At 44.2% G+C, this 27,337-nt stretch overlaps 1 protein-coding gene across 1 annotated transcript in view; it reads left to right on the top strand.

Moving 5' to 3' along the window:
* The window catches only part of galt (galactose-1-phosphate uridylyltransferase), a gene marked incomplete at its 3' end in the record, with an annotated part of 121,003 nt that overhangs the window by 4,242 nt on the left and 89,424 nt on the right, over positions 1-27,337 (top strand). The window contains 1 exon segment of the mRNA XM_045215716.1: positions 18,293-18,417. Coding sequence (XP_045071651.1) covers positions 18,293-18,417 — 125 coding nt within the window.

The following is a 27,337-nucleotide window of genomic DNA, read 5'->3' as shown; positions in this document are numbered from 1 at the left end:
ACTGGCTTTACTCAAAGCCAGTGGCATGTCGTTAGTAAAGATTGAAAAAAGTAATGGGCCTAGACAGCTGCTCTGGGGAATTCCTGATTCTACCTGGATTTTGTTGGAGAGGCTTCCATTAAAGAACACCCTCTGTGTTCTGTTAGACAGGTAACTCTTTATCCACAATATAGCAGGGGGTGTAAAGCCATAACACATACGTTTTTCCAGCAGCAGGCTATGATCAATAATGTCAAAAGCCGCACTGAAGTCTAACAAAACAGCCCCCACAATATTTTTATCATCAATTTCTCTCAGCCAATCATCAGTCATTTGTGTAAGTGCTATGCTTGTTGAATGTCCTACCCTATAAGTGTGCTGAAAGTCTGTTGTCAATTTGTTTACTGTAAAATAGCATTGTATCTGGTCAAACACCATTTTTTCCAAAACTTTACTAAGGGTTAGTAACAGGCTGATTGGTCGGCTATTTGAGACAGTAAAGGGGGCTTTACTATTCTTAGGTAGCGGAATGACTTTTGCTTCCCTCCAGGCCTGAGGGGGCACACATTCTAGTAGGCTTAGATTGAAGATATGGCAAATAGGAGTGGCAATATCGTCCGCTATTATCCTAAGTAATTTTCCATCCAAGTTGTCAGACCCCAGTGGCTTGTCATTGTTGATAGACAACAATCATTGTTTCAATTCTTGTCGTTCATAATTTGGTCAGATATACAGTGGGAAGAACAAGTATTTGATACACTGCCGATTTTGCAGGTTTTCCTACTTACAAATCAAATAGCGGTCTGTAATTTTTATCATAGGTACACTTCAACTGTGCGAGACGGAATCTAAAGCAAAAATCCAGAAAATCACATTGTATGATTTTTAAGTAATTAATTTGCATTTTATTGCATGACATAAGTATTTGATCACCTACCAACCAGTAAGAATTCCGGCTCTCACAGACCTGTTAGTTTTTCTTTAAGAAGCCCTCCTGTTCTCCACTCATTACCTGTATTAACTGCACCTGTTTGAACTCGTTACCTGTATAAAAGACACCTGTCCACACACTCAATCAAACAGACTCCAACCTCTCCACAATGGCCAAGACCAGAGAGCTGTGTAAAGACATCAGGGATAAAATTGTAGACCTGCACAAGGCTGGGATGGGCTACAGGACAATAGGCAAGCAGCTTGGTGAGAAGGCAACAACTGTTGGCGCAATTATTAGAAAATGGAAGAAGTTCAAGATGACGGTCAATCACCCTCGGTCTGGGGCTCCATGCAAGATCTCACCTCGTGGGGCATCAATGATCATGAGGAAGGTGAGGGATCAGCCCAGAACTACACGGCAGGACCTGGTCAATGACCTGAAGAGAGCTGGGACCACAGTCTCAAAGAAAACCATTAGTAACACACTACGCCGTCATGGATTAAAATCCTGCAGCGCACGCAAGGTCCCCCCTGCTCAAGCCAGCGCATGTCCAGGCCCATCTGAAGTTTGCCAATGACCATCTGGATGATCCAGAGGAGGAATGGGAGAAGGTCATGTGGTCTGATGAGACAAAAATAGAGCTTTTTGGTCTAAACTCCACTCGCCGTGTTTGGAGGAAGAAGAAGGATGAGTACAACCCCAAGAACACCATCCCAACCGTGAAGCATGGAGGTGGAAACATCATTCTTTGGGGATGCTTTTCTGCAAAGGGGACAGGACGACTGCACCGTATTGAGGGGAGGATGGATGGGGCCATGTATCGCAAAATCTTGGCCAACAACCTCCTTCCCTCAGTAAGAGCATTGAAGATGGGTCGTGGCTGGGTCTTCCAGCATGACAACGACCCGAAACACACAGCCAGGGCAAATAAGGAGTGGCTCCGTAAGATGCATCTCAAGGTCCTGGAGTGGCTTAGCCAGTCTCCAGACCTGAACCCAATAGAAAATCTTTGGAGGGAGCTGAAAGTCTGTATTGCCCAGCGACAGCCCCGAAACCTGAAGGATGTATGGAGGAGGTCTGTATGGAGGAGTGGCCAAAATCCCTGCTGCAGTGTGTGCACACCTGGTCAAGACCTACAGGAAACGTATGATCTCTGTAATTGCAAACAAAGGTTTCTGTACCAAATATTAAGTTCTGCTTTTCTGATGTATCAAATAATTATGTCATGCAATAAAATGCAAATTAATTACTTAAAAATCATACAATGTGATTTTCTGGGTTTTTGTTTTAGATTCCGTCTCTCACAGTTGAAGTGTACCTATGTTAAAAATTACAGACCTCTACATGCTTTGTAATTAGGAAAACCTGCAAAATCGGCAGTGTATCAAATACTTGTTCTCCCCACTGTACTTGGATGTGTAGTGTCAGCGTTTGTTGCTGGCATGTCATGCCTAAATTTGCTAATCTTGGCAATGAAAAAAATTATTAAAGTAGTTGGCAATATCAGTGGGTTTTGTAATGAATGATTAATCTGATTCAATGAATGATGGAGCGGAGTTTGCCTTTTTCCCCAATGTCATTGAAGGTGCCCCAAAGCTTTTTACTATCATTCTTTATGTCATTTATCTTTGTTTCATAGTGTAGTTTGTTGTGGAAATTTCAGTACTGAGAGAGACTTGGACAACTATTCAAGCAATCATCTTTATTTAACATTGATTAATTATTGCAATAATGAAGATGTCGACCGCACACTCTGAAATGTTTGTTGCCAAGAGCTTAACTAATAATGAAAAAACAGATCTTATATAGGAGACCTAAAAATGCTTAGTTCCACCCCTTCCATGCAGATTGGGGGCACCATAAGCCACTTTGGGTTCATCTCCTGGTCATCTGCCTCTGGTATTATTTTTACCCCCACCTCGTCTTAGTTTCCCAGATGCCAGGATAATTAGAATACTGAGGCCCAGATGCCAGGATAATTAGTACTGAATACTGAGGCCCAGATGCCAGGATAATTAGTACTGAATACTGAGGCCCAGATACCAGGATAATTAGTACTGAATACTGAGGCCCAGATACCAGGATAATTAGGAATACCTGGGCCCAGATACCAGGATAATTAGGAATACTGAGGCCTTTGTTCTGTTCCTCCAGGCTCTCTCTATCTGGTTAAACACCACATCTTGTCTATGGAATGCAGGCTGTAAATCAATTGTCAGCTCAAGCTATCTCTAGTGACCATACACCCAGATTAGCTGCAGGGAGTTAGTGGAGACCATGAAACACAGCATTAGTAGAACAGAAATGTCTTACTGTTTGTTAAGTAAATCATTGTTAAATATCCAACAAATCAGGTAAATACTTAATTTTTCTGTCACAAGTTTCTTCTTCTTTTTATTCAGTTTAGTCTCATGATTTCTCAATTTGCAGTACGTTTGCCAATTGGTTGTGCAGCCAGACTTATTTGCCATTCCTTTTGCCTCATCCCTCTCAACCATACCCTTTTGGTAGACCTCCACAAGTCTGGTTCATCCTTGGGAGCAATTTCCAAACGCCTGAAGGTACCACGTTCATCTGTACAAACAATAGTACTCAAGTATAAACACCATGGGACCACGCAGCCGTCATACCGCTCAGGAAGGAGACGCGTACTGTTTCCTAGAGATGAACATACTTTGGTGCGAAAAGTGCAAATCAATCCCAGAACAACAGCAAAGGACCTTGTGAAGATGCTGGAGGAAACAGGTACAAAAGTATCTACAGTGAGGGAAAAAAGTATTTGATCCCCTGCTGATTTTGTACGTTTGCCCACTGACAAAGAAATGATCAGTCTATAATTTTAATGGTATCTTTATTTGAACAGTGAGAGACAGAATAACAAAACAAAAAATCCTGAAAAACGCATGTCACAAATGTTATAAATTGATTAGCATTTTAATGAGGGAAATAAGTATTTAACCCCGTCTCAATCAGAAAGATTTCTGGCTCCCTGGTGTCTTTTATACAGGTAACGAGCTGAGATTAGGAGCACACTCTTAAAGGGAGTGCTCCTAATCTCAGTTTGTTACCTGTATAAAAGACACCTGTCCACAGACGCAATCAATCAATCAGATTCCAAACTCTCCACCATGGCCAACACCAAAGAGCTCTTCAAGGATGTCAGGGACAAGATTGTAGACCTACACAAGGCTGGAATGGGCTACAAGACCATCGCCAAGCAGCTTGGTGAGAAGGTAACAACAGTTGGTGCGATTATTCGCAAATGGAAGAAACACAAAATATCTGTCAATCTCCCTCGGCCTGGGGCTCCATGCAAGATCTCACCTCGTGGAGTTGCAATGATCATGAGAACGGTGAGGAATCAGCCCAGAACTACACAGGAGGATCTTGTCAATGATCTCAAGGCAGCTGGGACCATAGTCACCAAGAAAACAATTGGTAACACACTACGCCGTGAAGGACTGAAGTCCTGCAGCGCCCGCAAGGTCCCCCTGCTCAAGAAAGCACATATACATGCCCATCTGAAGTTTGCCAATGAACATCTGAATGATTCAGAGGAGAACTGGGTGAAAGTGTTGTGGTCAGATGAGACCAAAATCGAGCTCTTTGGCATCAACTCAACTCGCTGTGTTTGGAGGAGGAGGAATGCTGCCTATGACCTCAAGAACACCATCCCCACTGTCAAACATGGAGGTGGAAACATTATGCTTTGGGGGTGTTTTTCTGCTAAGGGGACAGGACAACTTCACCGCATCAAAGGGACGATGGACGGGGCCATGTACCGTCAAATCTTGGGTGAGAACCTCCTTCCCTCAGCCAGGGCAGTGAAAATGGGTCGTGGATGGGTATTCCAGCATGACAATGAACCAAAACACATGGCCAAGACAACAAAGGAGTGGCTCAAGAAGAAGCACATTAAGGTCCTGGAGTGGCCTAGCTAGTCTCCAGACCTTAATACCATAGAACATCTGTGGAGGGAGCTGAAGGTTTGAGTTGCCAAACGTCAGGCTCGAAACCTTAATGACTTGGAGAAGATCTGCAAAGAGGAGTGGGACAAAATCCCTCCTGAGATGTGTGCAAACCTGGTGGCCAACTACAAGAAACGTCTGATCTCTGTGATTGCCAACAAGGGTTTTGCCACCAAGTACTATGTCATGTTTTGCAGAGGGGTCAAATACTTATTTCCCTCATTAAAATGCAAATCAATTTATAACATTTTTGACATGCGTTTTTCTGGATTTTGTTGTTGTTATTCTGTCTCTCACTGTTCAAATAAACCTACCATTAAAATTATAGACTGATCATTTCTTTGTCAGTGGGCAAACGTACAAAATCAGCAGGGGATCAAATACTTTTTTCCCTCACTGTATACAGTTGAAGTCGGAAGTTTACATACACCTTAGCCAAATCCATTTAAATTCAGTTTTTCACAATTCCTGACATTTAATCCTAGTAAAAATTCCCAGTCTTAGGTCAGTTAGGATCACCACTTTATTTTAAGAATTTCGGGTAGCCTTCCACAAGCTTCCCACAATAAGTTGGGTGAATTTTGGCCCATTCCTCCTGACAGAGCTGGTGTAACTGAGTCAGGTTTGTAGAACTCCTTGCTCGCACACACATTTTCAGTTCTGCCCACACATTTTCTATAGGATGGAGGTCAGGACTTTGTGATGGCCACTCCAATACCTTGACTTTGTTGTCATTAAGCCATTTTGGCACAACTTTGGAAGTATGCTTGGCGTCATTGTCCATTTGGAAGACCCATTTGCGACCAAGCTTTAACTTTCTGACTGATGTCTTGAGATGTTGCTTCAATATATCCACATAATTTTCCTTCCTTATAATGCCATCTATTTTGTGAAGTGCACCAGTCCCTCCTGCAGCAAAGCACCCCCACAGCATGATGCTGTCACCCTTCTTTGGCTTGCAAGCAACCCCCTTTTTCCTCCAAACATAACGATGGTCATTATGGGCAAACAGTTCTATTTTTGTTTGATCAGACCAGAGGACATTTCTCCAAAAAGTACGATCTTTGTCCCCATGTGCAGTTGCAAACCGTAGTCTGGCTTTTTTATGGTGGTTTTGGAGCAGTGGCTTTTTCCTTGCTGAGTGGCCTTTCAGGATATGTTGATATAGGACTCGTTTTACTGTGGATATAGATACTTTTGTACCTGTTTACTTTGGCATCTTCACAAGGTCCTTTGCTGTTCTGGGATTGATTTGCACTTTTTGCACCAAAGTACGTTCATCTCTAGGAGACAGAACGCGTCTCCTTCCTGAGCGGTATGACGGCTGCGTGGTCCCATGGTGTTTATACTTGCGTACTATTGTTGGTACAGATGAACGTGGTACCTTCAGGTATTTGGAAATTGCTCCCAAGGATGAACCAGACTTGTGGAGGTCTATAATTTTTTTTCTGAGGTCTTGGCAGATTACTTTTGATTTTCCCATGATGTCAGTTTGAAGGTAGGCCTTGAAATACATCCACAGGTACACCTCCAATTGACTCAAATGATGTTTATTATTCTATCAGATGCTTCTAAAGCCATGACATCATTTTCCGGAATTTTCCAAGCTGTTTAAAGGCACTGTCAACTTAGTGTATGTAAACTTCTGACCCACTGGAATTGTGATACAGTGAATTATAAGTCTGTAAACAATTGTTGGAAAAAATACTTGTGTCATGCACAAAGTAGATGTCCTAACCGACTTGCCAAAACTATAGTTTGTTAACAAGAAATTTGTGGAGTGTTTGAAAAACGAGTTTCAATGACTCCAACCTAAGTGTATGTAAACTTCCGACTTCAACTGTATGTTATGACAGGAAAGCATTAGGTTATGTTATGACAAGAAGGCAATAGATTGTTATGACAGGAAGGCAGTAGGTTATGTTATGAAAGGAAGGCAGTAGGTTATGTTTTATGATAGGATAGGTTATGTTATGACAGGAAGGCAGTAGGGTTAGGTTAGGGTTAGGGTGTATTGGTAGGTCAGTAGGGTTAGGGTTAGGGTGTATTGGTAGGGGTTATGGTGTATTGGTAGGGGTTATGGTGTATTGGGAGGGGTTATGGTGTATTGGGAGGGGTTATGGTGTATTGGGAGGGGTTATGGTGTATTGGTAGGGTTAGGGTTATGGTGTATTGGTAGGGGTTATGGTGTATTGGGAGGGGTTATGGTGTATTGGTAGGGGTTATGGTGTATTGGTAGGGTTAGGGTTATGGTGTATTGGTAGGGGTTATGGTGTATTGGTAGGGGTTATGGTGTATTGGTAGGGGTTATGGTGTATTGGTAGGGGTTATGGTGTATTGGTAGGGTTATGGTGTATTGGTAGGGGTTATGGTGTATTGGGAGGGGTTATGGTGTATTGGGAGGGGTTATGGTGTATTGGGAGGGGTTATGGTGTATTGGTAGGGGTTATGGTGTATTGGTAGGGTTAGGGTTATGGTGTATTGGTAGGGGTTATGGTGTATTGGTAGGGGTTATGGTGTATTGGTAGGGTTAGGGTTATGGTGTATTGGTAGGGGTTATGGTGTATTGGGAGGGGTTATGGTGTATTGGTAGGGGTTATGGTGTATTGGTAGGGTTAGGGTTATGGTGTATTGGTAGGTCAGTAGGGTTAGGGTTATGGTGTATTGGTAGGGGTTATGGTGTATTGGGAGGGGTTATGGTGTATTGGTAGGGGTTATGGTGTATTGGTAGGGTTAGGGTTATGGTGTATTGGTAGGGGTTATGGTGTATTGGTAGGGGTTATGGTGTATTGGTAGTAGGGTTAGGATGTATTGGTAGGGGTTATGGTGTATTGGGTTATGGTTAGGGTTATGGTGTATTGGTAGGGGTTATGGTGTATTGGGAGGGGTTATGGTGTATTGGTAGGGGTTATGGTGTATTGGTAATAGGGTTAGGATGTATTGGTAGGGGTTATGGTGTATTGGGTTATTTGGTAGGGTTAGTGGTGTATTGGTAGGGGGTTATGGTGTATTGGTAGGGGTTATGGTGTATTGGTAGGGGTTATGGTGTATTGGTAGGGGTTATGGTGTATTGGTAGGGGTTATGGTGTATTGGTAGGGGTTATGGTGTATTGGGAGGGGTTATGGTGTATTGGTAGTAGGGTTAGGGTGTATTGGTAGTAGGGTTAGGGTGTATTGGTAGGGGTTATGGTGTATTGGGAGGGGTTATGGTGTATTGTAGGGGTTATGGTGTATTGGTAGTAGGGTTAGGATGTATTGGTAGGGGTTATGGTGTATTGGGTTATGGTTAGGGTTAGGGTGTATTGGTAGGGGTTATGGTGTATTGGTATGGGTTATGGTGTATTGGTAGGGGTTATGGTGTATTGGTAGGGGCTATGGTGTATTGGTAGGGGTTATGGTGTATTGGGAGGGGTTATGGTGTATTGGTAGTAGGGTTAGGGTGTATTGGTAGGGGTTATGGTGTATTGGTAGGGGTTATGGTGTATTGGGAGGGGTTATGGTGTATTGGTAGGGGTTATGGTGTATTGGTAGTAGGGTTAGGATGTATTGGTAGGGGTTATGGTGTATTGGGTTATGGTTAGGGTTAGGGTGTATTGGTAGGGGTTATGGTGTATTGGTAGGGGTTATGGTGTGTTGGTAGGGGTTATGGTGTATTGGTAGGGGTTATGGTGTATTGGGAGGGGTTATGGTGTATTGGGAGGGGTTATGGTGTATTGGTAGTAGGGTTAGGATGTATTGGTAGGGGTTATGGTGTATTGGGTTATGGTTAGGGTTAGGGTGTATTGGTAGGGGTTATGGTGTATTGGTAGGGGTTAGGGTGTATTGGTAGGGGTTAGGGTGTATTGGTAGTAGGGTTAGGGTGTATTGGTAGGGGTTAGGGTGTATTGGTAGGGGTTAGGGTGTATTGGTAGGGGTTAGGGTGTATTGGTAGGGGTTAGGGTGTATTGGTAGTAGGGTTAGGGTGTATTGGTAGGGGTTAGGGTGTATTGGTAGGGGTTAGGGTGTATTGGTAGGGGTTATGGTGTATTGCGTTAGGGTGTATTGGGTTAGGGTGTATTGGTAGGGGTTAGGGTGTATTGGTAGTAGGGTTAGGATGTATTGGTAGTAGGGTTAGGGTGTATTGGTAGCAGTGGCGGCTCCTGAAAAAATTCTCAGGAGGGGCAATTTTTCTGATGATTTAGGTGACCTACACACATTTAAAAAAAGATATGTCCAGCAACAACATGAAGACAGGGGCAGCATATAAGTCAATACCAGAAGCATTTATTGACTGATCTCAAAAGTGTTGGCTTACCAGGGTTGGTGGAGCCCTCAGTTTCATCTTTGCCTCGCAAAGTTAACTCAAACACTCCGCAAAACTTCACACACTGGATTAGCTGGCTGAGGATGTGGCGGTTCTTGCTAATGTCGTAGTAAATATATTTGTTATAGTGAATATGGAATATGATATGTTGAGTAAAATGTTGTGCTAAGATCTATTTAGGTCAGGAGCTGGTTATAAGTTCTGTTCCTATCCAATAACAATGGACAAAAGGGTCCTATCTTGTCAGCCTTGTCAGCAGGTGGCCAAGGACAACACCCACGCCATAGGCCTCTCAGTTCTTCCAACTCACGAGTTCTTGCTCTGAGGACACACACACACACAAACACACACACACACACATCATCACTGTTAAACACACACACACACACACACACACACACACACACACACACACACACACACACACACATCATCACTGTTAAACACACACACACACACACACACACAAAAATCCCCTCTCTTAGGCTGAACATTTGAAGACAGAGAACCCGACTCAGAGCCAATGCAACAGTGACAGTAGCCTGGAGGGGACCTAGCCCAACTCATCAGGACCAATCAGAAGATCAGAACTACTAGATTCAACCTACTTCATTTATTGCATAAAATGTCTGCACACAATGTTTCGGGGCTCTCTTCAGATAATAATAATAATAATAATAATATGCCATTTAGCAGACGCTTTTATCCAAAGCGACTTACAGTCATGCGTGCATACATTTTTGTGTATGGGTGGTCCCGGGGATCGAACCCACTACCTTGGCGTTACAAGCACCATGCTCTACCAGCTGAGCTACAGAAAGTGGATACTCATGGATGCGCATCGCAATTGTAAAATGTCAACACAATTGGAGACACCACGTCATTTTTTGGAGACATGTTATTGACAGTAAACTATTGTAGATGCGACTGCTAACTAAATAAAACATTTTAGCTGGCTAGCTAATCATCTTAGCTAAATGTGGGGCAAACAATTCAGTTATTTACCGTTAATTTGAGGGATTGGGGTGAAAGAAATCGAGTTACATAGTGATACTTTACGATATACTGTATTGACAATATCGCAATATTTTAGCGCTAGTTGGCTGTACCTGCACCAAAACACCATTATTGTTCCTTCATAGCTTGTTCTCAATCTTTTCACATTGGGAGCCAATTTGTTTTCAGCACTTTTATTTCCATGACTGATCAAAACTCGTTCTCATGGCTTTCTGATCCCTCTGCAACAGACATATGGTGCGCAATAAAATCACAGTATCGAATCGCAATACGTATAGAATCATGAGACTCGCAATGCTGATGCATATATCTTATCGTGAGGTTCCTGGCAATTCCCAGCCCAAGTTCATTTGCCACAACAAATCTCTTCGCTAGCAAACGCGATGTCTTCTCCAAAACGGCAATGTGTCTCCAGCAATGTTTACTTTTTTGACGTTCTATGGCATCTCCACTTTCCAAGCATATACAGTGGGGAAAAAAGTATTTAGTCAGCCACCAATTGTGCAAGTTCTCCCACTTAAAAAGATGAGAGAGGCCTGTAATTTTCATCATAGGTACACGTCAACTATGACAGACAAATTGAGGAAAAAAAATCCAGAAAATCACATTGTAGGATTTTTAATGAATTTATTTGCAAATTATGGTGGAAAATAAGTATTTGGTCACCTACAAACAAGCAAGATTTCTGGCTCTCACAGACCTGTAACTTCTTCTTTCAGAGGCTCCTCTGTCCTCCACTCGTTACCTGTATTAATGGCACCTGTTTGAACTTGTTATCAGTATAAAATACACCTGTCCACAACCTCAAACAGTCACACTCCAAACTTCACAATGGCCAAGACCAAAGAGCTGTCAAAGGACACCAAAAACAAAATTGTAGACCTGCACCAGGCTGGGAAGACTGAATCTGCAATAGGTAAGCAGCTTGGTTTGAAGAAATCAACTGTGGGAGCAATTATTAGGAAATGGAAGACATACAAGACCACTGATAATCTCCCTCGATCTGGGGCTCCACGCAAGATCTCACCCCGTGGGGTCAAAATGATCACAAGAACGGTGAGCAAAAATCCCAGAACCACACGGGGGACCTAGTGAATGACCTGCAGAGAGCTGGGACCAAAGTAACAAAGCCAACCATCAGTAACACACTACGCCGCCAGGGACTCAAATCCTGCAGTGCGAGACGTGTCCCCCTGCTTTAAGCCAGTACATGTCCAGGCCCGTCTGAAGTGCATTTGGATGATCCAGAAGAGGATTGGGAGAATGTCATATGGTCAGATGAAACCAAAATATAACTTTTTGGTAAAAACTCAACTCGTCATGTTTGGAGGACAAAGAATGCTGAGTTGCATCCAAAGAACACCATACCTACTGTGAAGCATGGGGTTGGAAACATCATGCTTTGGGGCTGTTTTTCTGCAAAGGACCAGGACGACTGATCCGTGTAAAGGAAAGAAATGAATGGGGCCATGTATCGTGAGATTTTGAGTGAAACCCTCCTTCCATCAGCAAGGGCATTGAAGATGAAACGTGGCTGGGTCTTTCAGCATGACAATGATCCCAAACACACCGCCCGGCAACGAAGGTAAGAAGCATTTCAAGGTCCTGGAGTGGCCTAGCCAGTCTCCAGATCTCAACCCCATAGAAAGTTGAAAGTCTGTGTTGTCCAGCGACATCCCCAAAACATCACTGCTCTAGAGGAGATCTGCATGGAGGAATGGGCCAAAAATACCAGCAACAGTGTGTGAAAACCTTGTGAAGACTTACAGAAAAAGTTTGACCTGTGTCATTGCCAACAAAGGGTATATAACAAAGTATTGAGAAACTTTTGTTATTGACCAAATACTTAGTTTCCACCATCATATGCCAATAAATTCATTAAAAATCCTACAATGTGATTTTCTGGATTTTTTTTCCTCATTTTGTCTGTCATAGTTGACGTGTACCTATGATGAAAATTACAGGCCTCTCTCATCTTTTTAAGTGGGAGAACTTGCACAATTGGTGGCTGACTAAATACTTTTTTTCCCCACTGTATGACCACATGTAATATTTTGGTAAGTGATGCAAATAGTGAACTATGTAGGGCCAGGATGTAAAATATATGTAGCTGTAGCAATTTCTCTTATCTGATATGGTAAGTAATGGGGCTTAATTTATAGCTCCCTAAGAGTTTGACGAACGGGTCCGTGAACGCGATTCCAGATATCTTTACCTCTGAATAAACTGCCTTTATTATACCATATCCACCCTGTCCAAAGTCTCTACTTGGTCTCAGTTCTCCAGTAAACTTGTGATTATCAACACTAACCTCATCGTTGAATTTGTAAGTCGCTCTGGATAAGAGCGTCTGCTAAATGACGAAAATGTAATGTAAAATGTTGTGGCGGCGGACAGCTAGCCTGTATCCCTCATCCAGTTGAGTGAGTGGCAATGTCTTTTTTCGGTTTCGTACCAATTTTTGGAAAATCCTCGGGTGTAGGACTTTCCGCCTTTAGTAGAAACCTGTTGAATTATTAAATTTGGTCTGGGAGGTCCTAATTGTTTCGTTGCCAATTTATCTTCATTTGTTCGCCGACAAAAAAGGAACTTCTTTTCAAACAATCCGCTCTTTTCTCAGTTACGTTCATGGTTACGTAACGTTATGACGAAAAGCGCGTAAGTGCAAGCCCACAGACACCCATTGAGATTGTATTGAAGGCTCTGAAATTTGAAAAAAATAGATTTTACATGGGGAGTCTATGACAGACTTCTGGGCGATTTTCAACCTGACTGAAATCGCCCCAAAAGGGGGGAGCCATTTGAAGCATGACTTTAGCCTGATTCGACATTTAGTGGCAGTGTGGCACTGTGGCAGATCAGACGTATAGATTACAACACTGATAACTACTGTTGCCGTGATATAATTGATTAGAAAAAAAATCCCTTCCTTTTCCCGTTTGGCAGTGCGTCGCCCATATCGCCCTATTGAACAGGCCGCCCCTGATTGGTAGTATGGTTATGGTGTATTGGGTTAGGGTTATGGTTAGGGTGTATTGGTAGGGGTTATGGTGTATTGCGTTAGGCTTAGGGTGTATTGGGTTAGGGTGTATTGGTAGGGGTTATGGTGTATTGCGTTAGGGTGTATTGGGTTATGGTGTATTGGGTTATGGTGTATTGGTCTTCATGATATAGTATGCTGTGTTTTGTTCTCTGCTCGGTGGTCTGCTCCATGTTTTAATGACTCCAACCTAAGTGTATAGAAACTTCCGACTTCAACTGTAGATATATAGATAGGTACAGTAGAAATAGATAGGTAGATATAGATACAGTAGATATAGATAGATAGATAGATACAGTAGATATAGATTCAGTAGATAGATATAGATACAGTATACAGTGGGGGGAAAAAAAGTATTTAGTCAGCCACCAATTGTGCAAGTTCTCTCACTTAAAAAGATGAGAGAGGCCTGTAATTTTCATCATAGGTACACGTCAACTATGACAGACAAAATTTGGAAAAAAAATCCAGAAAATCACATTGTAGGATTTTTAATGAATTTATTTGCAAATTATGGTGGAATATAAGTATTTGGTCAATAACAAAAGTTTCTCAATACTTTGTTATATACCCTTTGTTGGCAATGACACAGGTCAAACGTTTTCTGTAAGTCTTCACAAGGTTTTCACACACTGTTGCTGGTATTTTGGCCCATTCCTCCATGCAGATCTCCTCTAGAGCAGTGATGTTTTGGGGCTGTCGCTGGGCAACACGGACTTTCAACTCCCTCCAAAGATTTTCTATGGGGTTGAGATCTGGAGACTGGCTAGGCCACTCCAGGACCTTGAAATGCTTCTTACGAAGCCACTCCTTCGTTGCCCGGGCGGTGTGTTTGGGATCATTGTCATGCTGAAAGACCCAGCCACGTTTCATCTTCAATGCCCTTGCTGATGGAAGGAGGTTTTCACTCAAAATCTCACAATACATGGCCCCATTCATTCTTTCCTTTACACGGATCAGTCGTCCTGGTCCCTTTGCAGAAAAACAGCCCCAAAGCATGAAGTTTCCACCCCCATGCTTCACAGTAGGTATGGTGTTCTTTGGATGCAACTCAGCATTCTTTGTCCTCCAAACACGACGAGTTAAGTTTTTACCAAAAAGTTATATTTTGGTTTCATCTGACCATATGACATTCTCCCAATCCTCTTCTGGATCATCCAAATGCACTCTAGCAAACTTCAGACGGGCCTGGACATGTACTGGCTTAAGCAGGGGGACACGTCTGGCACTGCAGGATTTGAGTCCCTGGCGCGTAGTGTGTTACTGATGGTAGGCTTTGTTACTTTGGTCCCAGCTCTCTGCAGGTCATTCACTAGGTCCCCCCGTGTGGTTCTGGGATTTTGCTCACCGTTCTTGTGATCATTTTGACCCCCACGGGTGAGATCTTGCGTGGAGCCCCAGATCGAGGGAGATTATCAGTGGTCTTGTATGTCTTCCATTTCCTAATAATTGCTCCCACAGTTGATTTCTTCAAACCAAGCTGCTTACCTATTGCAGATTCAGTCTTCCCAGCCTGGTGCAGGTCTACAATTTTGTTTCTGGTGTCCTTTGACAGCTCTTTGGTCTTGGCCATAGTGGAGTTTGGAGTGTGACTGTTTGAGGTTGTGGACAGGTGTCTTTTATACTGATAACAAGTTCAAACAGGAGCCATTAATACAGGTAACGAGTGGAGGACAGAGGAGCCTCTTAAAGAAGAAGTTACAGGTCTGTGAGAGCCAGAAATCTTGCTTGTTTGTAAATGGCTGATTTGTAATGGAATATCTACATAGGCGTACAGAGGCCCATTATCAGCAACCATCAGTCCTGTGTTCCAATGGCACGTTGTGTTTGCTAATCCAAGTTGATCATTTTAAAAGGATAATTGATCATTAGAAAACCCTTTTGCAATTATGTTAGCACAGCTGAAAGCTGTTGTGCTGATTAAAGAAGCAATAAAACTGGCCTTCTTGAGACTAGTTGAGTATCTGGAGCATCAGCAATTGTGGGTTCGATTACAGGCTCAAAATGGCCAGAAACAAATAACTTTCTTCTGAAACTCGTCAGTCTATTCTTGTTCTGAGGAATGAAGGCTATTCCATGCGAGAAATTGCCAAGAAACTGAAGATCTCGTACGCTGTGTACTACTCCCTTCACAGAACAGCGCAAACTTTTTTTCTAATGATATGTTATGTAAAAACTAAAGATGGAAGTGGGTTTAATAGGGCTATATCTCTACTGCTTGAATCTTCTCTCTGTGACCGGGTTCAAACGCCTTCCGTTTCATTTTTCTAGATTTATTTATACATATATATTTTTTTTTACTTCTCTAGGGTTATTATTATTGCTTGGATAACCTTATCTACTATTGTGTATTGATTACTTTTGTATTCTAACTGCACAGAACTATCAGCAGCATACCACCCTGCATCCCACTGCTGGCTTGTCACTGAAGCGAAGCAGGGTTGGTACTGGTCGGTCCCTGGATGGGAGACCAGATGCTGCTGGAAGTGGTGTCGGAGGGCCAGTAGGAGGTCCCTGGATGGGAGACCAGATGCTGATGGAAGTGGTGTCGGAGGGCCAGTAGGAGGTCCCTGGATGGGAGACCAGATGCTGATGGAAGTGGTGTTGGAGGGCCAGTAGGAGGTCCCTGGATGGGAGACCAGATGCTGCTGGAAGTGGTGTCGGAGGGCCAGTAGGAGGTCCCTGGATGGGAGACCAGATGCTGATGGAAGTGGTGTCGGAGGGCCAGTAGGAGGTCCCTGGATGGGAGACCAGATGCTGATGGAAGTGGTGTCGGAGGGCCAGTAGGAGGTCCCTGGATGGGAGACCAGATGCTGCTGGAAGTGGTGTCGGAGGGCCAGTAGGAGGTCCCTGGATGGGAGACCAGATGCTGATGGAAGTGGTGTTGGAGGGCCAGTAGGAGGTCCCTGGATGGGAGACCAGATGCTGATGGAAGTGGTGTCGGAGGGCCAGTAGGAGGTCCCTGGATGGGAGACCAGTGCTGCTGGAAGTGGTGTCGGAGGGCCAGTAGGAGGTCCCTGGATGGGAGACCAGATGCTGATGGAAGTGGTGTTGGAGGGCCAGTAGGAGGTCCCTGGATGGGAGACCAGATGCTGCTGGAAGTGGTGTTGGAGGGCCAGTAGGAGGTTCCTGGATGGGAGACCAGATGCTGATGGAAGTGGTGTTGGAGGGCCAGTAGGAGGTTTCTGGATGGGAGACCAGATGCTGATGGAAGTGGTGTTGGAGGGCCAGTAGGAGGTCCCTGGATGGGAGACCAGATGCTGCTGGAAGTGGTGTTGGAGGGCCAGTAGGAGGTCCCTGGATGGGAGACCAGATGCTGATGGAAGTGGTGTCGGAGGGCCAGTAGGAGGTCCCTGGATGGGAGACCAGATGCTGATGGAAGTGGTGTCGGAGGGCCAGTAGGAGGTCCCTGGATGGGAGACCAGATGCTGCTGGAAGTGGTGTTGGAGGGCCAGTAGGAGGTCCCTGGATGGGAGACCAGATGCTGCTGGAAGTGGTGTTGGAGGGCCAGTAGGAGGTCCCTGGATGGGAGACCAGATGCTGATGGAAGTGGTGTTGGAGGGCCAGTAGGAGGTTCCTGGATGGGAGACCAGATGCTGATGGAAGTGGTGTTGGAGGGCCAGTAGGAGGTCCCTGGATGGGAAACCAGATGCTGATGGAAGTGGTGTTGGAGGGCCAGTAGGAGGTCCCTGGATGGGAGACCAGATGCTGCTAAGTGGTGTTGGAGGGCCAGTAGGAGGTCCCTGGATGGGAGACCAGATGCTGATGGAAGTGGTGTCGAGGGCCAGTAGGAGGTCCCTGGATGGGAGACCAGATGCTGATGGAAGTGGTGCCGGAGGGCCAGTAGGAGGTCCCTGGATGGGAGACCAGATGCTGCTGGAAGTGGTGTTGGAGGGCCAGTAGGAGGTCCCTGGATGGGAGACCAGATGCTGCTGGAAGTGGTGTCGGAGGGCCAGTAGGGAGGTCCCCTGGATGGGAGACCAGATGCTGATGGAAGTGGTGTCGGAGGGCCAGTAGGAGGTCCCTGGATGGGAGACCAGATGCTGCTGGAAGTGGTGTCGGAGGGCCAGTAGGAGGTCCCTGGATGGGAGACCAGATGCTGATGGAAGTGGTGTTGGAGGGCCAGTAGGAGGTCCCTGGATGGGAGACCAGATGCTGATGGAAGTGGTGTCGGAGGGCCAGTAGGAGGTCCCTGGATGGGAGACCAGATGCTGCTGGAAGTGGTGTTGGAGGGCCAGTAGGAGGTCCCTGGATGGGAGACCAGATGCTGATGGAAGTGGTGTCGGAGGGCCAGTAGGAGGCACTCTGTCCTCTGGTCTAAAAAAAATATCCCAATGCCCCAGGGCAGCGATTGGGGACATTGCCCTGTGTAGGGTGCCGTCTTTCAGATGGGACGTTAAACGGGTGTCCTGAATCTCTGTGGTCACTAAAGATCCCTTGGCACTTATCATAAGAGTAGGGGTGGTAACCCCGGTGTCCTGGCTAAATTCCCAATCTGGCCCTCATACCATCATGGCCACCTAATCATCCCCAGCTTCCAATTGGCTCATTCATCCCCTCTCCTCTCCCCTGTAACTATTCCCCAGGTCGTTGCTGTAAATGAGAACGTGTTCTCAGTCAACTGACCTGGTAAATAAATAACATCACTGGGAATCATTGGAATGTTTGTTTATGTGTCAATTAATTCTGTAAGGGATGGGTTGCCAACTGGCGATTTTACAGGAAAATAACATTTCTTTCATTAATTCATTCACACATACACAAACAACATTTATCAGGCATCAGCATGTCAAAACTAAATAGTATGAATAGCTGCAGATGTTTCCATATTACTCTGTCTAATCTTCAATAGATGAACCAAGAACGATCAACTTGGTCTGTGTGTCTTCCCAGGTGAACCCTGTCTGTCTGTCTCTGTCTGTCTGTCTGTCTGTCTGTCTGTCTGTCTGTCTGTCTGTCTGTCTGTCTGTCTGTCTGTCTGTCTGTCTGTCTGTCTGTCCCTCCCAGGTGAACCCTGCCTGTCTGTCTAACTGTCTGTCTGTCCCTCCCAGGTGAACCCAGACTACAACAACACCTTTGTGTTTGAGAATGACTTCCCAGCCCTGCAGCCTAATGCTCCTGACCCAGGATTTAACCAACATCCACTGTTCCAGTCCAAAGCAGCCAGGGGCGTCTGGTGAGGAGAATATTATTATTATTATTATTATTATTATTTATTATTATTAATCTCTCCAAATAAATCAATACCAATTTCATCATCTTGGTATGATATTAATAACAACTCAGACAAGACAAATATAACTGGAAGCTGTTTTTTTTAATAGCTCTTAGGAGGCAAATTTAAGACCACATTATTCCTGCTTTAGTTTGTAATCAGCTACGAACACCAGGTGGCGCTGCTGTCTAAAGAATCCAAGACCTTGAGGATAACAAAGCTGAGAATATATCAACAGTTTAACAGCCACACGTTACCTACTGCCTGGCAGTCTAAGGAGCCTCTCAGTCTAAGGAGCCTGTCTGTCTAAGGAGCCTGTCTGTCTAAGGAGCCTGTCAGTCTAAGGAGCCTGTCAGTCTAAGGAGCCTGTCAGTCTAAGGAGCCTGCCAGTCTAAGGAGCCTGTCTGTCTAAGGAGCCTGTCTGTTCAAGGAGCCTGTCTGTCTCAAGGAGCCTGTCTGTCTAAGGAGCCTGTCAGTCTAAGGAGCCTGTCTGTCTAAGGAGCCTGTCAGTCTAAGGAGCCTGTCAGTCTAAGGAGCCTGTCTGTCTAAGGAGCCTGTCTGTCTAAGGAGCCTGTCTGTCTAAGGAGCCTGTCTGTCTAAGGAGCCTGTCTGTCTAAGGAGCCTGTCAGTCTAAGGAGCCTGTCAGTCTAAGGAGCCTGTCAGTCTAAGGAGCCTGTCAGTCTAAGGAGCCTGTCTGTCTAAGGAGCCTGTCTGTCTAAGGAGCCTGTCAGTCTAAGGAGCCTGTCAGTCTAAGGAGCCTGTCAGTCTAAGGAGCCTGTCAGTCTAAGGAGCCTGTCAGTCTAAGGAGCCTGTCAGTCTAAGGAGCCTGTCAGTCTAAGGAGCCTGTCTGTCTAAGGAGCCTGTCTGTCTAAGGAGCCTGTCTAGAGCCTGTCAGTCAAGGAGCCTGTCAGTCTAAGGAGCCTGTCGGTCTCAAGGAGCCTGTCAGTCTAAGGAGCCTGTCAGTCTAAGGAGCCTGGCAGTCTAAGGAGCCTGTCAGTCCAGGGAGCCTGTCAGTCTAAGGAGCCTGTCAGTCTAAGGAGCCTGTCAGTCTAAGGAGCCTGTCAGTCTAAGGAGCCTGTCAGTCTAAGGAGCCTGTCAGTCTAAGGAGCCTGTCTGTCTAAGGAGCCTGTCTGTCTAAGGAGCCTGTCTGTCTAAGGAGCCTGTCAGTCTAAGGAGCCTGTCAGCCCTGGGCTAAGTGTAGTTTGAACAAAGCTCAACAGTCTTGTAGGGAGAACTGGTTTCTACTGAAACACACCTCAGTGCTTTATATCCAGTAAAGATCTGTGGCTGACAGTTAAGATGGTAAGTTATGGGAGGGTAGGATATTTTATGTTATGTTATGGGAGGGTATTGTATGGTAGGGTAGGATATTTTATGTTATGGTAGGATATTTTATGTGATGGTAGTGGTGCAGTGGTCTAAGGCACTGCATCGCAGTGCTAGCTGTGCCACTAGAGATCCTGGTTCGAATCCAGGCTCTGTCGTAGCCGGCCATGACCGGGAGACCCATGGGGCGGCGCACAATTGGCCCAGCGTCGTCCAGGGTAGGGGAGGGAATGGCCGGCAGGGATGTAGCTCAGTTGATAGAGCATGGCATTTGCAACGCCAGGGTTGTGGGTTCGATTCCCACGGGGGGGTAGTAGGTTATGTTATGACAGGAAGGCAGTAGGTTATGATATGACAGGAAGTCAGTAATTTATGTTATGGTATGTTATGACAGGAAGGCAGTAGGTTATGTTATGACAGGAAGGCAGTAGGTTATGTTATGACAGGAAGGCAGTAGGTTATGTTATGACAGGAAGGCAGTAGGTTATGATATGACAGGAAGGCAGTAGGTGATGTTATGACAGGAAGGCAGTAGGTTATGTTATGACAGGAAGGCACTAGGTTATGTTATGACAGGAAGGCACTAGGTTATGTTATGACAGGAAGGCAGTAGGTTATGTTATGACAGGAAGGCACTAGGTTATGTTATGACAGGAAGGCACTAGGTTATGTTATGACAGGAAGGCACTAGGTTATGTTATGACAGGAAGGCACTAGGTTATGTTATGACAGGAAGGCACTAGGTTAGTTATGACAGGAAGGCACTAGGTTATGTTATGACAGGAAGGCACTAGGTTATGATATGACAGGAAGTCACTAGGTTATGTTATGACAGGAAGGCAGTAGGTTATGTTATGACAGGAAGGCAGTAGGTTATGTTATGACAGGAAGGCACTAGGTTATGTTATGACAGGAAGGCAGTAGGTTATGTTATGACAGGAAGGCAGTAGGTTATGTTGCGACAGGAAGGCAGTAGGTAATGTTATGACAGGAAGGCACTAGGTTATGTTATGACAGGAAGGCAGTAGGTTATGTTATGACAGGAAGGCAGTAGGTTATGTTATGACAGGAAGGCAGTAGGTTATGATATGACAGGAAGTCAGTAGGTGATGTTATGACAGGAAGGCAGTAGGTTATGTTATGACAGGAAGGCAGTAGGTGATGTTATGACAGGAAGGCAGTAGGTTATGATATGACAGGAAGGCAGTAGGTTATGATATGACAGGAAGGCAGTAGGTGATGTTATGACAGGAAGGCAGTAGGTTATGTTATGACAGGAAGGCACTAGGGTTATGTTATGACAGGAAGGTACTAGGTTATGTTATGACAGGAAGGCAGTAGGTTATGTTATGACAGGAAGGCACTAGGTTATGTTATGACAGGAAGGCACTAGGTTATGTTATGACAGGAAGGCACTAGGTTATGTTATGACAGGAAGGCACTAGGTTATGTTATGACAGGAAGGCACTAGGTTATGTTATGACAGGAAGGCACTAGGTTATGTTATGACAGGAAGGCACTAGGTTATGTTATGACAGGAAGGCACTAGGTTATGTTATGACAGGAAGGCACTAGGTTATGTTATGACAGGAAGGCAGTAGGTTATGTTATGACAGGAAGGCACTAGGTTATGTTATGACAGGAAGGCACTAGGTTATGTTATGACAGGAAGGCAGTAGGTTATGTTATGACAGGAAGGCACTAGGTTATGATATGACAGGAAGTCACTAATTTATGTTATGACAGGAAGGCAGTAGGTTATGTTATGACAGGAAGGCAGTGGTTATGTTATGACAGGAAGGCAGTAGGTTATGTTATGACAGGAAGGCAGTAGGTTATGTTATGACAGGAAGGCAGTGGGTTATGTTATGACAGGAAGGCAGTAGGTAATGTTATGACAGGAAGGCACTAGGTTATGTTATGACAGGAAGGCAGTAGGTTATGTTATGACAGGAAGGCAGTAGGTTATGTTATGACAGGAAGGCAGTAGGTTATGTTATGACAGGAAGGCAGTAGGTTATGATATGACAGGAAGTCAGTAATTTATGTTATGACAGGAAGGCAGTAGGTTATGTTATGACAGGAAGGCAGTAGGTTATGTTATGACAGGAAGGCAGTAGGTAATGTTATGACAGGAAGGCAGTAGGTTATGTTATGACAGGAAAGCACTAGGTTATGTTATGACAGGAAGGCACTAGGTTATGTTATGACAGGAAGGCAGTAGGTTATGTTATGACAGGAAGGCAGTAGGTTATGTTATGACAGGAAGGCAGTAGGTTATGTTATGACAGGAAGGCACTAGGTTATGTTATGACAGGAAGGCACTAGGTTATGTTATGACAGGAAGGCACTAGGTTATGTTATGACAGGAAGGCAGTAGGTTATGTTATGACAGGAAGGCAGTAGGTTATGTTATGACAGGAAGGCAGTGGGTTATGTTATGACAGGAAGGCAGTAGGTAATGTTATGACAGGAAGGCAGTAGGTCATGTTATGACAGGAATGCAGTTGGTTATGTTATGACAGGAAGGCAGTAGGTTATGTTATGACAGGAAGGCAGTAGGTTATGATATGACAGGAAGTCAGTAATTTATGTTATGGTATGTTATGACAGGAAGGCAGTAGGTTATGTTATGACAGGAAGGCAGTAGGTCATGTTATGACAGGAAGGCACAAGGTCATGTTATGACAGGAAGGCAGTAGGTTATGTTATGACAGGAAGGCAGTAGGTTATGTTATGACAGGAAGGCACTAGGTTATGTTATGACAGGAAGGCAGTAGGTTATGTTATGACAGGAAGGCAGTAGGTCATGTTATGACAGGAAGGCACTAGGTCATGTTATGACAGGAAGGCACTAGGTTATGTTATGACAGGAAGGCAGTAGGTTATGTTATGACAGGAAGGCAGTAGGTAATGTTATGACAGGAAGGCAGTAGGTAATGTTATGACAGGAAGGCAGTAGGTTATGTTATGACAGGAAGGCAGTAGGTTATGTTATGACAGGAAGGCAGTAGGTTATGTTATGACAGGAAGGCAGTAGGTTATGTTATGACAGGAAGGCACTAGGTTATGTTATGACAGGAAGGCAGTGGGTTATGTTATGACAGGAAGGCAGTAGGTTATGTTATGACAGGAAGGCAGTAGGTTATGTTATGACATGAAGGCACTAGGTTATGTTATGACAGGAAGGCAGTAGGTTATGTTATGACAGGAAGGCAGTAGGTTATGATATGACAGGAAGTCAGTAATTTATGTTATGGTATGTTATGACAGGAAGGCAGTAGGTTGTGTTATGACAGGAAGGCAGTGGGTTATGTTATGACAGGAAGGCAGTGGGTTATGTTATGACAGGAAGGCAGTAGGTTATGTTATGACAGGAAGGCAGTAGGTTATGTTATGACAGGAAGGCAGTAGGTTATGTTATGACAGGAAGGCAGTAGGTTATGTTATGACAGGAAGGCAGTAGGTTATGTTATGACAGGAAGGCAGTAGGTCATGTTATGACAGGAAGGCACTAGGTTATGTTATGACAGGAAGGCACTAGGTTATGTTATGACAGGAAGGCAGTAGGTTATGTTATGACAGGAAGGCAGTAGGTTATGTTATGACAGGAAGGCAGTAGGTTATGTTATGACAGGAAGTCAGTAGGTCATGTTATGCCAGGAAGGCAGTAGGTTATGTTATGACCTGAACGCAGTAGGTTATGGTATGTTATGACAGGAAGGCACTAGGTTATGTTATGACAGGAAGGCAGTAGGTTATGTTATGACAGGAAGGCAGTAGGTTATGTTATGACAGGAAGGCAGTAGGTTATGATATGACAGGAAGTCAGTAATTTATGATATGACAGGAAGTCAGTAATTTATGTTATGACAGGAAGGCAGTAGGTTATGTTATGACAGGAAGGCAGTAGGTTATGTTATGACAGGAAGGCAGTAGGTAATGTTATGACAGGAAGGCAGTAGGTTATGTTATGACAGGAAGGCACTAGGTTATGTTATGACAGGAAGGCACTAGGTTATGTTATGACAGGAAGGCAGTAGGTTATGTTATGACAGGAAGGCAGTAGGTTATGTTATGACAGGAAGGCAGTAGGTTATGTTATGACAGGAAGGCAGTAGGTTATGTTATGACAGGAAGGCAGTAGGTTATGTTATGACAGGAAGGCACTAGGTTATGTTATGACAGGAAGGCAGTGGGTTATGTTATGACAGGAAGGCAGTAGGTTATGTTATGACAGGAAGGCAGTAGGTTATGTTATGACATGAAGGCACTAGGTTATGTTATGACAGGAAGGCAGTAGGTTATGTTATGACAGGAAGGCAGTAGGTTATGATATGACAGGAAGTCAGTAATCTATGTTATGGTATGTTATGACAGGAAGGCAGTAGGTTATGTTATGACAGGAAGGCAGTGGGTTATGTTATGACAGGAAGGCAGTGGGTTATGTTATGACAGGAAGGCAGTAGGTTGTGTTATGACAGGAAGGCAGTAGGTTATGTTATGACAGGAACAGTAGGTTATGTTATGACAGGAAGGCAGTAGGTTGTGTTATGACAGGAAGGCAGTAGGTCATGTTATGACAGGAAGGCACTAGGTTATGTTATGACAGGAAGGCACTAGGGTTGTGTTATGACAGGAAGTCAGTAGGTCATGTTATGACAGGAAGGCAGTAGGTTATGTTATGACCTGAACGCAGTAGGTTATGGTATGTTATGACAGGAAGGCACTAGGTTATGTTATGACAGGAAGGCAGTAGGTTATGTTATGACAGGAAGGCAGTAGGTTATGTTATGACAGGAAGGCAGTAGGTTGTGATATGACAGGAAGTCAGTAATTTATGATATGACAGGAAGTCAGTAATTTTATTATGACAGGAAGGCAGTAGGTTATGCTATGACAGGAAGGCAGTAGGTTATGTTATGACAGGAAGGCAGTAGGTAATGTTATGACAGGAAGGCAGTAGGTTATGTTATGACAGGAAGGCACTAGGTATGTTATGACAGGAAGGCACTAGGTTATGTTATGACAGGAAGGCAGTAGGTTATGTTATGACAGGAAGGCAGTAGGTTATGTTATGACAGGAAGGCAGTAGGTTATGTTATGACAGGAAGGCAGTAGGTTATGTTATGACAGGAAGGCAGTAGGTTATGTTATGACAGGAAGGCACTAGGTTATGTTATGACAGGAAGGCAGTGGGTTATGTTATGACAGGAAGGCAGTAGGTTATGTTATGACAGGAAGGCAGTAGGTTATGTTATGACATGAAGGCACTAGGTTATGTTATGACAGGAAGGCAGTAGGTTATGTTATGACAGGAAGGCAGTAGGTTATGATATGACAGGAAGTCAGTAATTTATGTTATGGTATGTTATGACAGGAAGGCAGTAGGTTATGTTATGACAGGAAGGCAGTGGGTTATGTTATGACAGGAAGGCAGTGGGTTATGTTATGACAGGAAGGCAGTAGGTTATGTTCATGACAGGAAGGCAGTAGGTTATGTTATGACAGGAAGGCAGTAGGTTATGTTATGACAGGAAGGCAGTAGGTTATGTTATGACAGGAAGGCAGTAGGTTATGTTATGACAGGAAGGCAGTAGGTCATGTTATGACAGGAAGGCACTAGGTTTATGCTATGACAGGAAGGCACTAGGTTATGTTATGACAGGAAGGCAGTAGGTTATGTTATGACAGGAAGGCAGTAGGTTATGTTATGACAGGAAGGCAGTAGGTTATGTTATGACAGGAAGTCAGTAGGTTATGTTATGACAGGAAGGCAGTAGGTTATGTTATGACAGGAAGGCAGTAGGTTATGTTATGACAGGAAGGCAGTAGGTTATGTTGCATGACAGGAAGGCACTAGGTTATGTTATGACAGGAAGGCAGTGGGTTATGTTATGACAGGAAGGCAGTAGGTTATGTTATGACAGGAAGGCAGTAGGTTATGTTATGACATGAAGGCACTAGGTTATGTTATGACAGGAAGGCAGTAGGTTATGTTATGACAGGAAGGCAGTAGGTTATGATATGACAGGAAGTCAGTAATTTATGTTATGGTATGTTATGACAGGAAGGCAGTAGGTTATGTTATGACAGGAAGGCAGTGGGTTATGTTATGACAGGAAGGCAGTGGGTTATGTTATGACAGGAAGGCAGTAAGGTTATGTTATGACAGGAAGGCAGTAGGTTATGTTATGACAGGAAGGCAGTAGGTTATGTTATGACAGGAAGGCAGTAGGTTATGTTATGACAGGAAGGCAGTAGGTTATGTTATGACAGGAAGGCAGTAGGTCATGTTATGACAGGAAGGCACTAGGTTATGTTATGACAGGAAGGCACTAGGTTATGTTATGACAGGAAGGCAGTAGGTTATGTTATGACAGGAAGGCAGTAGGTTATGTTATGACAGGAAGGCAGTAGGTTATGTTATGACAGGAAGGCAGTAGGTTATGTTATGACAGGAAGGCAGTAGGTTATGTTATGACAGGAAGGCAGTGGGTTATGTTATGACAGGAAGGCAGTAGGTTATGTTATGACAGGAAGGCAGTGGGTTATGTTATGACAGGAAGTCAGTAGGTCATGTTATGACAGGAAGGCAGTAGGTTATGTTATGACCTGAACGCAGTAGGTTATGGTATGTTATGACAGGAAGGCACTAGGTTATGTTATAACAGGAAGGCAGTAGGTTATGTTATGACAGGAAGGCAGTAGGTTATGTTATGACAGGAAGGCAGTAGGTTATGATATGACAGGAAGTCAGTAATTTATGTTATGACAGGAAGGCAGTAGGTTATGTTATGACAGGAAGGCAGTAGGTTATGTTATGACAGGAAGGCAGTAGGTAATGTTATGACAGGAAGGCAGTAGGTTATGTTATGACAGGAAGGCACTAGGTTATGTTATGACAGGAAGGCAGTAGGTTATGTTATGACAGGAAGGCAGTAGGTTATGTTATGACAGGAAGGCAGTAGGTTATGTTATGACAGGAAGGCACTAGGTTATGTTTTATGACAGGAAGGCACTAGGTTATGTTATGACAGGAAGGCAGTAGGTTATGTTATGACAGGAAGGCAGTAGGTTATGTTATGACAGGAAGGCAGTAGGTTATGTTATGACAGGAAGGCAGTAGGTTATGTTATGACAGGAAGGCACTAGGTTATGTTATGACAGGAAGGCAGTGGGTTATGTTATGACAGGAAGGCAGTAGGTTATGATATGACAGGAAGTCAGTAATTTATGTTATGACAGGAAGGCAGTAGGTTATGTTATGACAGGAAGGCAGTAGGTTATGTTATGACAGGAAGGCAGTAGGTTATGTTATGACAGGAAGGCAGTAGGTTATGTTATGACAGGAAGGCAGTAGGTTATGTTATGACAGGAAGGCACTAGGTTATGTTATGACAGGAAGGCACTAGGTTATGTTATGACAGGAAGGCAGTAGGTTATGTTATGACAGGAAGGCAGTAGGTTATGTTATGACAGGAAGGCAGTAGGTTATGTTATGACAGGAAGGCAGTAGGTTATGTTATGACAGGAAGGCAGTAGGTTATGTTAT

Source organism: Coregonus clupeaformis, unplaced genomic scaffold (genome assembly GCF_020615455.1).
Source record: "Coregonus clupeaformis isolate EN_2021a unplaced genomic scaffold, ASM2061545v1 scaf0500, whole genome shotgun sequence".
Taxonomy (NCBI): domain Eukaryota; kingdom Metazoa; phylum Chordata; class Actinopteri; order Salmoniformes; family Salmonidae; genus Coregonus; species Coregonus clupeaformis.
Note: the sequence above shows the minus strand (reverse complement) of the source record. Positions and strands in the feature narration are given on the sequence as shown.